Source organism: Artibeus jamaicensis, unplaced genomic scaffold (assembly GCF_021234435.1).
Source record: "Artibeus jamaicensis isolate MK-2021 breed Jamaican fruit bat unplaced genomic scaffold, CSHL_Jam_final contig_64, whole genome shotgun sequence".
In the NCBI taxonomy this organism is placed as follows: domain Eukaryota; kingdom Metazoa; phylum Chordata; class Mammalia; order Chiroptera; family Phyllostomidae; genus Artibeus; species Artibeus jamaicensis.
The window spans coordinates 679747-691602 of NW_026521911.1; the positions used below are offsets into that span (position 1 = coordinate 679747).

General features: G+C 51.4%; 1 protein-coding gene across 1 annotated transcript; it reads left to right on the plus strand.

Annotated features, from left to right (window-relative positions):
* Nucleotides 1-123: 123 nt before the first annotated feature.
* On the plus strand, nt 124-11843 carry RHOG (ras homolog family member G). The gene is made up of 2 exons (XM_037135658.2): nt 124-231; nt 10658-11843. The coding sequence occupies exon 2, from the start codon at nt 10726-10728 to the stop codon at nt 11299-11301; it is 576 nt and encodes a 191-aa protein (XP_036991553.1). The 5' UTR covers nt 124-231; nt 10658-10725; the 3' UTR covers nt 11302-11843.
* The last annotated feature ends 13 nt before the right edge of the window (nt 11844-11856 follow it).

Genomic DNA, 11856 nt, shown 5'->3' on the forward strand with positions numbered 1-11856 from the left:
CAACCCAGCCAGGGACGAGGCCAGTGAGGAGAGACTGAGGATGGGCGGGACGGGCCTGCGGACTTCCTGGTGCAGCGGCGCCCCGCCCCGGCCCGCCCCCGCGCCCCGCCCCGGCCGCCCGGCCCCCCGCCCCCCACTTCCTCCGGCCTCTCGCTCTCACTTCCTTCTCGACCGACCAGCCAGCCGCCGCTGCCGCCGCCCCCAGCTCCCCCGCAGCGGGGAGGGCACCAGGTGAGACCCGGCACTGGCCCGCAGGCTGGGGGTCCGGGTTTGGGGAGCCCTGCTGGCCCGGGACTGGGCACGGGCGCCGGCCCAGGAAGTTTGCTTGCGGGAGGCCGCGGGCGGGCGGGCGGGAGGTTCTGGGATCGCTGCAAGCTGGGCGGGCGCGGCCGGCCGGGCGGGGCGGGAACTCGGGACTGCGAGCCGACGGCGGCTTCGGGAGGGTGGGTTTCTTTACTGTAGGGGGCTGTACAACCTCCCAGGAGCCGCGAGGGACCCCTGAAGTCCGCCGCTCCGCGAGAAAGGTCTCTGAAGTGGAAAAGCTTAGAGCTGGGATGTGGGGCTCAGAGGTGGGGTGCCCTCAGAAGTTGAGGGGTGTTGCAAAGTGTGTGAGGGGAGGGTGCCCCCCAGCTGGAGCTGGCGCTCCCACAGCTCGGGCAGTTGTGACTGACATTTGTGAGGTTGAGAGGGGGGCGGTGTCTGGCCTCTGAAGCCTTACACTGCAGAGAAAGATCTCCCTGCCTGGAGGATCGCCGCCAACCCAGACCCAGCTCTCAGGCTGCAGCCAAGGGTCCTCTGCGTTTAGGGAGAGGGTGGGGAGAGCCCCGCAGACGGCAGTCTTTCTCTCTGTATGTTTTTTTCCCCCACCTGTGGCCAAGCTTCTCCATCTCTGAAAGCAATCAACAGGTATTTAGTAAACAAACATCTGCTGTACCTGGCTGACCAGTGCCTGGCCCTCCGGTGCCTGGCCTTGCTCTTGTGAGTAAACTTGAGGAGGAGAAAGGGCCTGATCTTTGTCCTGTGACTAGAGGTGGAAGGACTCCAATTCAGAGGTCTTGATAGTCCCTGACAAGATGGCATCACTGAAAGCAGCACTATTTTCAGAAGATGGAGAGAATAATAGGGTTTCTGGGAAGAAGCAGGGGCTCTGGTCTTGGGAAATGATTGAGAGCCATCTCCTAGTCTTCTCCCACCCACACCTACCCCTCATTGTTAGTCCCTGAATCCTGCACATTCTCACCCCATCTTCCTCCATTACTTCTTCATACTCCCACAAACCCTCCATTACCCTCTTCTCCCATCTTCAGTTTCTTCCCCCACCCAAACACCCAGTCATGCCAAGACCTCTCACTTAATCCTGCCTTTCTGTCCATCTGTACCCCCTGCAGCCAACCCCTCTTCCTTCCTTGGCCAGCTTCTGGCTCCTGGAGACAAATCCACACTTTCGCTTCTTCTGTCCCCCCTCATTCTTCTCAGTCCCTCTCTCTGTCTCTTTTTCTTTCAGCCACTTATCTCCAGCTTTGGGGTTGGATCTTGAGTGAGTTTGAGAACCTTTTCAACCTCCCCAGCTGGGAGAGGCAGGTTGCAACCTCCTAGTGATAGAGATGATTAAAGGGCTGGAAAACCTTTCTATGTATCTATATGCACGAAAGTGTCTGTGTGTCTACATTTTTATCTCTTGGAGACAAAATAACTGCCCTCAGCCTTGAGAGGGCCCAGAGCAGGGGACACCAACAGAATGAAGGGAACTGCAGTGGGTGAAGTTGTGGTTAGGCAGGAGGAAGGAGTCTGTAGCAGTCAGGGTGGAGTGACAGGAATAAAACTGGTGAGAGCAGCCGTGGGAAATCAAAATCACCCAGACCCTTCCTTCAGTGCTTGATCATGAGGCCAAGCCTGGAAGCCGAGGGACATCCCAAAGGTCCCTAACTCCAATACTTATTGGTTCCAACAATGGTGATAGGGAGAATGAGACCAGGTTAGCTGTGTGTGGCAGAAGGGAGGGGGCAAAGTCAGAATTCTGGAGGGAAGACTAAATATTGCTGGTCTTACTTCAGTCTTAATGTTTTAGTGCCAGTTCAGGAAAAGAAGAGCGATGTGAGGCAAAGGTATCTGCCCTTTCTTCCCTGCTGTCTTCCGGGTCCTGCTCAGGCTGGGCACCCACGTGCCCTGGGCTGCATCAGGGTCTTGGTGACGGGAAGCCCTCTGCAGTCTGACCCCTCTTCTCTGCCTTCAAGCATCCTTAGTATTTCCCTTCACCCTAGATAGGACCCCACTCCCTGTCTTTCAGGAATTTCTCCCGAGTCTGACTTTATTTCCAACTGGTTTTGTAACCTCTTCTTGTCCCCATTCTAAGGCTCTTTTCCTCAAGCCTTTGGGATGCATGCCATAAGATCTTGCTTCTCTCTGCCTCCTTCAGTTTATTCTATTCATTTCTCTCCACTAGAAAAAAAGAAGTGGAGGGGAGCAAGTGCTACTCTTTTGGGATTCCCACGCACTGCTACATTTAAGGGTTGTTCCCATTCTGTTTTCTTCCATTCTCACAGTTGTCCCTCTCCCATGAATTGTCCCTTCTACCCACCAGTCTCCTACTCTCATTTCTGCTATGTATAGGGGGGTTTGGTTTCAGGAGAAAAATCCCTTCTCAGGTAAGGATGTACGTACACGCAAGACTTTTCCAGCATCACAGCTCAGTAAAAAAGCACTCAGGAGTGCTGACTCCCAGCCTGCCAACCCGGTACTTATTTTAGGATTCTACATAACTGAGCAACCCACAGGTCTCTGAAGGTGAAGATAGGATGGATGAGACGGGTTCTCCCAGGCAAGACCAGGTTTCACCGATGGTTTGAGCTAATTGCAAGAAAGCCATTGCTGACAAAAATATGACCAGGGTGGGAGGGGTCCAAATGGGAAAATATCATGGGAGGTGGGCAGGTGCCTACAACCTAGGGGGCTGCCTGTTGAGGTCTTGGCTAAAGAAATAAGGTCAAGGACCTGAAATGAAAAAAGTGACTGATGTGAGATTGTCACAAATCCTGATTGGGAATCTAATATCTGGAGGGTTGTTTTGGCAAGATGTGAGGGCAAATGAGGTGGCTGATGTAAGCTTTTAGGGAGTCACGAACAGGAAGATACGAAGTTGTAGCTGTAGCGAGACAGTTGGGAAGATGTTAGTATGGGGGTAAATAGGCAGTCCGGAAGAAGATGAGGGCCCGGACCCAGACTAAAGATCCTCCTCCTTACACAGTGTACACCCACTAGTGGTGAGGCTTATAAGGGTCTATGAAGAGGGAAACCAAAGACCAAGCCTGGGCCACCTCCCCAAAATAGATTAGTTTTCCTGTCCAGAGTCCACCTTCCTCTTTTGTCTTCATGTCATGGGGGGAGGGCATCTCCCCAGGAGCTAGAGGCTGAAGGAGGAGTTTCTCAGCTAGGGCAGGGCCAGTAATGTCAATTCTAAATCACAGATGCCCCAGTAAGAACCAGGCACGAGAGCCTGAGAACTTAGAAGCAAAAAGGGCTCAGGTGTCAACCTGACCGCCTTGGCCCATTTCCTTCAGGGATAAACCACGGTAAGATCATCCTGAATGAGGTCAGAGATGGTGGGCTCACTCGCAGGCCAGAGTAAAGATTTCAGGCAAGAGGTTAGGGAACCCAGGTCCTTGTCCTGGATTTGCTCCCCACTCTGCATAGCTCTGGTCAGCTTTGTCTCTCGTGACTCAGCTTCAACATGCACAAGTTGCCTGTTAATACCTCCGCAGAGCATAGAGGATACTGATAACTCTGACTCTCCTTCAACCAAGAGGCCCCTTTTTGTGGTGGCCTCCACTCTGGGCCCTCCTGTGTCATGCCAGCAGCCTTGATCTGACAGGCCTGAGTGGTCCTGTAAGTATCTGTCCAGGGACAGGAACTGTGGCCCTTTTCCCCAAAGTGCAAGCATTATTACAGGTTGAGAGATGAGAAGAGGGCAAAGAGTGTGGGGGATTTTGCCAGGGGACAGCGAGATGGAGTACCCTGTGCCCTGCTCTAGCTCTGCCCCACTGATGGTGGAAAATAGATGCCGGAGTTTCCTCCCTGATGTTTTTTTCCCTTGTGGAAACCCCCTCAGGCTTGGGGCGGGGCTGAAGGGACAGTGTAGCCCTGGGTCTCTCTGGGTATTTTCAGGTGGGGGAGGCTGGGTTGGGAGGATGGTGCTTCTGTACAAGCCTCTATGTGAAATGAGCAAAAGCAAAGGAAGTGCCCCTTTACAGGCCCAGGCCTTTCATGGGGCCCGGGACTGCTGAGCTGCTAGGGGGAAGGGAGGAGGAAGCAAGTGTTCAGCCTTGTCTGTGCTGCTAGAGTGGGGGAGGAGGCAGCCTCCTTAGCTCCCCAGGCCTCTAGCTGTCCTGGCTCTGAGGCTCAGTGTTTGCAGAGCAACCCAGGTGCTGGGGATGGTGGGGAAAGAAGGGAACTGGGACTTAGTGAAAGGCTCCCATCCTCCGACAGCTTTCCCAGCCACAATTGTCTTATTTCCTCCTTCTTTCCAGCCCTTAATGGGTAGAGTCAACTCTGGCAGGCTCTTACCCTACCTGCTGCAGTACAGGAACCTCTGCAGGGCTGAAGGGTGAAGAATGGCCAGAGGTGGAGGGTTCTCTAGTGTGGGGTTTTTTTTTAAGGCTGGGAAGTAGGCTCTGTTGGGTTCTGTCCCTGCTGATGAGGAGAAGGGGAAGAAAGAGAGAAAGTCAACCCTTGGCATGGTCCCAGGCCTATAATGATCTCATGTCTTCCCCCAGCTTCCTTTCCCCGGCCCAGCTGCAGCCAGCTACAGCTCCTCGAACCTCTCCATATCACCTCTCCATCCTTGAAAACAAATAATCAGACTCACAGAGTTTCTGAAGCCATTTCCAACACTGACCCTGACCATGCCTCATCCTTGACCACGGGTCTTCTGATATCGCCAATCCTTAGCCTTATTGGGACCCCTTTTCCTACCCATCTTCCTTATCACCTCTGGGCTAAGCTGTGCCTGCTTCACCCCTCTCACCATTCCAGTGGAAAATTGGGCAATCTGTGTGTGTTCCTTACCCTAAATTGTGCTCCTCAACGGGAGGAGGAAGTTGATTGCCCATGTCTAGTGTCTCTGGGGCATAGAGGCTCTTCCTTTTTCCCAGAATCAAAGTTTGAATTGATGGAAGAGGAAATATTTGTCAGTCTGCAGATTTTGCTCAGAACTCTGCTGTGCTTCTGGAAATAAGCAGAAGGACAGATTTTCCTCCTCATGAGGCATCTAGTTAATTCAGTACAAGAGCTGGGGAAGGTAGGAGAGGAAGGGTTGTTGCTTATGCCATCCTGAAGAAGATGGAGAACTGAAGGGCTGGGAGGATCAGGAGGGGTTGAGCAGAATTCCAGGAAGAGAAACTCCCATGTTCAAAGACATGAAGAGCAAATGAGTTCAGTTATTTACTGTGTTCAGCCTAGGGAAACAGATTCCCAAGGACCTTGCCCTCTAGGTCCTCCCAGTCTAGATAAGATTCAGAACAGCCTCCATGTGGATGATACAATGTGCCTGTGAGAGAAACAGACCTTGAATGGGATAAGTCACTTGTGACTTGGGTGATTTATCAGAACTTTCCTGGAGAAGATGGCAATGGTACTTGTCTCTGGAGGACCAAGGGGTGGAGTCTTTTGAAGCGCTTGGAGCCTTCTGAGCTGCCCAGTGGGGGTTGGAGGATGGAAGAGGGGAAGAATGCTGGATTCCTGCAGGAACAGGGAACAGTGCTTGCTGTTTTGTAGAAAAACTGCTTGTGATTCAGGGAAGAGAATGTGGAGACAGCTTGTAGAGGATCAGGGTAGTATGGCCGGAGCTCAGGATCAGAAGCCCCAGAGATGGATTAGAACGTTAGAATGAGTTTCAGAGAGGGCTGTAGAGGGGGAGCCCCACATCAGGGAGGCAGGTTAAAAAGGCTCTAGTAAGTTGCCTCCACACTCCCCCATCTCTTAGGGCCCATAACTCCCCTCCCCCACTCCCAATTGGGACACTTCCCCTACTGTAACGGCCACAAAGATCAGGCAATCAGGCAATCCTCTGCTTCCTTTCCCTCCCCACTTCTAGGCCTGCCTGGGCCACACCCCAAGACCAAGTCTTTCTGGGCACAAACTGCTCCAGGGACCACACTCAGAGTTAGGCCCCCATGGGTCCCTTAGGTGGTTCTCCCTACTGGAGCCAGGTCAAGCTGGGACTGGGAAGAGAGATTTTTGCCTATCCCCGTCAAAGCTTTTGGCTGTCGTTGCTGTCCAAAAAGATTCAGCATTGCAGTGTTGGCTGTGGGAGTATGTAGTTCAGTTCTGCCTTTTTGAGGCAACTGTCCAGATCTCAATAATGGGGCAGAAGCAAGTAGATCAGAAGGCAGTGGCTGCACACTCCTGTGTACGCAAACCCTGTACTCAGCTTTTCTGTAGGAGAGCTGAGGGAAGCTCAAGTTCCAGTATTGACCACAAACTAGGAGACTTATCTATGACTACTGGGGAAGGAGAATCACACGGAGCCAAAGGAGGGTTAAAAGGGGTGGTCATGCTGTGGAAGTTCAAAGAAAGGAGAAGTCATTAGCCTCATGGGGCTCTGAGGCTTAACCTAGGGCTTGAAATGTCAGGAAGATTTGAGAGGCAAGAGGGAATGGCAGCAGATGGAAGAACAAGAGTAAAAGACCAGAGGCAACAATCATCCTGGCTTGTTTATAGAGGACAGTGAAAACCTCTCTGGAGCAGGGAGCCGGGACTCACATCTGCAAAGTACCTACATTGTATACATATATTGTACATTAATGCACTTAATCCTTACAACACATTACGAGGTTGGTTTTAGTGCTTAGCTCATATGAGTAAGCAGCAGAACTAGGATTTAAACCTAGCTCTAGCTGACTCCAAAACCTCTACCAGAGTATGAAGAACTCTGCCAAGCTGAGAATAGGCAAGATCTAAATTAAGTTGGGAACTGATAGTCAGAGCAGGCCATTGTAATTTGGCCAATACTTATACAGATCTGCAACCATTAGTTCACTTACTAAATAAAAGTTGTTTTTTAAAAAAGTCATCTAGTGAATAAGTCACAGTTGACCCCTAACCTCGAGCAGTCCACTCCCATTTGGCCTCCTGCAGCACTGACTGTTCCTTCTTCCCATGTGGGAAGACACCTGCTCAGACAGGTGTCTCAGACGCCACTGCTCAGACGCCTGCATACTCAGTGCTTCCTGCCTCTTGGGATGAAAGGCTTTGCTCCTGTCACCTGCTCTGAGCATGGTCCAGTCCAGTTCATTCCCATGCTCAGCATCCTTGCGGCTGCCCTTTAAGGCAGAGAATGCAAATACTGTCATTTCCTATTGTATAGATGAAGAAACTGAGGCTCCAGGAAAGGAGGTGACTTGCTTGTTTAAGGTCACAAAGTTAGTAGTAGTAAGGGGTAACATGGAGGCTGTATGATGCATTGAGGAAAACACAGGACCTTGGATGGCAAAACTGGAGTTTGTGTCCTGACTCCCAAGCTAACTACCTGTGTGGTATTAGGTTACTTTAACTCTTGAGTTTATTTCCTCACTGATAAATGTGAATAGTACCAATAGATTGTTATAAGGATCAAATAACAATATCATGTGATCTATAGAGGATTGTGCCTTGTGAGAGCTTTTGTCAAGGGGGCAAGTCAGCTGGTGAACCCAAGAGGCCACATTCAGGGATCCACTTCTCTTTGCCCTGTACCACACTGCCTCTGCTCTGCCTGTTTATGGACACTGCCTCACTCAGGATCCTTTTCTGCTGTCAGTCCCGTTCCCTCGCCAGCCCGGAAGCTGCCCTCTCCCTCCCCACCCCTCTGAAGGCTGATTTACTGATTGCTGGTTGATAACCACCTCCCCAGAGAGCAGCCTGGAGCCACTGCACTTCCAGTCTCTTGGGCCTTGTGATTGCTGTTCAGAGTTCCCTCCTTGCCTTCCTGCCTGGGCCAGCCCAGTCCCGGGCCAGTGGAAGAAGAGTTCTCAGACATACACCACGCCCATGCTTCTGCTCTGTGTGAAACTGAAGATTTACAGGCCTAGGAGTTCTCTCAAAATGCTAGGGTCTCCCAAGTAATTCAGGGAATACGAGTAACAGCACCAACCCCCCCATCATGTTCTCTCCTTTCCCTAAGGAAGGAGCCATAGAATGCTACAAGACGAGTGTGTTCCGACTTGCTCCCATGTGCCCAGCAGGCCTTATACATTTGCTGACTGATTCATCCCCACTCCGACCCCACCCTGTGCTCCCAGAGGTCTTTCTCACCCCCATCATCCTATCCCTTGCTCCCAGGGCTCTTCATGTCTAATTTCATCTACCTAGTGCCCTTCTCTCCATTTCATGGACTGGAAAACTGAGGTCCAGGGAGGGTAAGTGCATCATGCTTGGTTGTAGTGAGTCAGCAGCAGAGCAGAGCTGGGGTTAGAACTTAGGTCTCTTGACTTCCAGTCTGAGGTTCTCTCCACTGTCCTACAGAGTCCTTATTTCTGTCCCAGATTTATTTCCTGAGTTGCTATCTTCTCTCCTGAGGTTGAACACACTTATTCCCACAAAAGAGATGAAAATACTTTTACTTGAACCAAAGGCAACCTCATAGAATGAAACCATTTCCCTCCCAGAGGAAGCCGGGACCAAGCCCTGGATCCTCTGCAGGTCCCACACCACCAGAGTTCCTTTTTGTTTCTCAGTGGGGGAATCTCCCCATCCCCAGTTTGATTTTTGAGGCTTTTGGACCAGTGTTTGGAATTCCAGGCTGAGAATTAAGGGGTTTTCAGACCAGGGTGCAGTCTTGCGATATATATACTGTGAAGCAAAATGAAGAAAATGGGCCAGTGGTGACAGCGCTTGAGTAGAGCAAGGGTACTTGGATATCTGGGTGTGTCTGAAACAGGCTGTCCTCTCCCAGGTGGCAGAGACCTGGCTGTGAGAGAGTGTCAGGGAAAGGAAGGCATATAGTGGCCAGCAAAAGTCCCTCATGGCCAAGAGGAAGTAGCCAATGAGAGGAGAACCTTTGCCACAGCAGTATAAATAATCACAGGGTTTCCGGAAGTTCTCTTCTGTTCCAGAACTCAGAGGAGCAGTTCCTCACCCTGAGGCCCTGTGAACTGCAAAGGGGACAAGGGTAATGATGTTCGGAGCTGGGACTCCCCCTGCACCCCCTTCCACTAATAATCTACCCATTAGTTCATTTCATACTCTGAACGATTCTAACACAATAGGCAAGATTTCCCCCGTTTTACAGATGAGAAAATTGAGGCTGGGAAACTTAATGTGTTGCCCAAGATCATACATGACTAGTTGGTGGAACTGTGATTAGAATACCTGGCCAGTGTGACTCCAGCCTGTGTTCTCAGTGATAGAGCTTTAATGGCACTGTATTCTCTATCCTAGAGTCTGGAAGCCCTTGAAATTCTTCACATGCATGTGCCATGCTCTCAAAAAAGGCACCAAAGACTAAGGGGGAAAATCAAGTTTTTGTTTTACTCTTCTATTCATCCCTCTTGGCTGAGCTTGATCTGCCCCACCAATGGTCTTAAGAGAAAATGCTGTCTGGGAGCCAAACCCTTTGCCTCATTAATCTCCCATATTCCCCTGCACTGAATTTCCAGCCTATGTATTTGTGGCCAAGTAGGATTTACTGTGCTAACAAAAAACTAGTGGGGTGGGTTCTCCCTCCTTTCCCATCCCCAGGGCACCCTGGATTTCAACAGGGAAGCTGTCTAGAGAATTGTGCTCATTACTTAGCAGGTTTCTTATTGTACCTTTTGGGTTGTACTCAGTAGCCAAGATGTTGGGTTTGCAGCTAAACTGTGCAGTAGGCTGGGCTGGCCCTGAGTTGGGAGAGGCTCCACTCATGGCTGCATCTCAGAGTGACCTGGGACAGTGCCCTGCGCCAGAACTCCTCTCCAGTCTGCAGGGTGGAAGGGGTCCATATCTGGCAGAGGATCTGTGGGTAGATCCCTACACTTGTACACTGTCCTTTTGTGTCTATACTGCCTGGAGGAAAAATAAAAGTAGCTAATACCAATTGAATGTTTATTATGAATAGTCACTGTTATAAATGCTTTAATGTGTTACCTTATTCATGGGTGTCCAACCTCTTGGTGCCTCTGGGCCACACATTAAATACACAAACACTAATGAAGATTGATGAGCAAAAAAAAGGTTTTAAGTAATTTTATGATTTTGTGTTGGGCCACACGCAGCCCGTGGACCACAGGTTGGACACCCCTGCCTTATATACTCCTCTTAGTAACCCAATGAGGGTTACTAAGGTAGGTATTATTTTATTCCCACTTTACACATAAGAAAACTGAGGCCCACTAATCACTAAAGAAGTAATTTGTCCAGGGCCACACAGCTAGGAAATAGCAGAACTGGATTTGACGTTTTTTGGTCTGGTACCAGAATTTATGTGCTTTGCATATTTACACATTACAGTGCCAGCCTCCGTACACCCAAGCATCTTTGCTTGATTTCTTCCATTGTGTATGTGTCTCTCTAAGGTCTGTCTTGATGGTATTGCAAGATAGTGTCAGGTTAAGAGAAGTGGCATTCCTCTCTATATGCCCACGTTCTTTCTTCCCAGTGGGTAGAGGCCTCCCTAACCACAAGTGTCCCTCTCCTCTGTTCCTAGGTCATTACATCCAGAGGGTCCCAGAAAGGGAAGGAGGCAGTGCCTCCGCTGCAGCAGCTGCACTCACGATGCAAAGCATCAAGTGTGTGGTGGTGGGCGATGGGGCTGTAGGCAAGACATGCCTGCTCATCTGCTACACTACTAACGCCTTCCCCAAGGAATACATCCCCACAGTGTTCGACAATTACAGCGCCCAGAGTGCAGTTGATGGGCGCACAGTGAACCTGAACCTGTGGGACACAGCGGGCCAGGAGGAGTACGACCGCCTCCGCACACTCTCCTACCCTCAGACCAACGTCTTTGTCATCTGTTTCTCCATTGCCAGTCCACCCTCCTATGAGAATGTGCGGCACAAGTGGCATCCAGAGGTGTGCCACCACTGCCCAGATGTGCCCATTCTCCTGGTGGGCACCAAGAAGGACCTGAGAGCCCAGCCTGACACCCTGCGGCGCCTCAAGGAGCAGGGCCAAGCACCCATCACACCGCAGCAGGGCCAGGCACTGGCCAAGCAGATCCATGCTGTGCGCTACCTCGAGTGCTCAGCCCTGCAGCAGGACGGCGTCAAGGAAGTGTTTGCTGAGGCTGTCCGGGCTGTGCTCAACCCCACACCGATCAAGCGTGGGCGGTCCTGCGTCCTCTTGTGACCCTGGCACTTAGCTTGCAGGCTGCCCCTGCCCCCCCACCAGTTGTGCCTTGGCGCCTTGTCTGCCCCCAGCTGTGCCTTGAGGACTAATTCTGGCACCCCTTGCCAGGGGGCTCCCTGAATGCCTGTTTCTCCTTAAGGAGGCCCACAGGGAAAGGGGCTTCGGGTCCTGCCCCAGTCTGCTTGGGAACACCAGGTATTCTTGAGAGCTCACCCAGGCCAAGGTTGGACCCCTCCCCAAGAAGCCAACTCAGTGCCCTGTCCCCTGCAGCTTTTCACACAGATGTTGCTGCCTATCTATTGTGGTGCCTTCTCTCAGGTTAGGAGCTCTCAGCCATCCTTAACCTCTCCCTTGCTGCTCTTCAAATTGCTCCCCCCTCAAGATACTCTCTCCCTTCCCCAATGGAGCCACAAAATCCTGAGAAGATGAATGTTCCCTAACTTACCCCCATGTGCCCAGGCCTTATGCATTGCTGACTGACTCAGCCCCTCCACCCAGGCTCCTACCCCCATCAGCATCAATAAAACCTCCTGTCTCCAGTGGCCCCGACTCCTC

What these genes read in the sequence shown, in the direction of transcription:
- RHOG (XM_037135658.2), top strand. Translation starts at nt 10,726, where the DNA reads ATGCAAAGCATCAAGTGTGTGGTGGTGGGCGATGGGGCTGTAGGCAAG.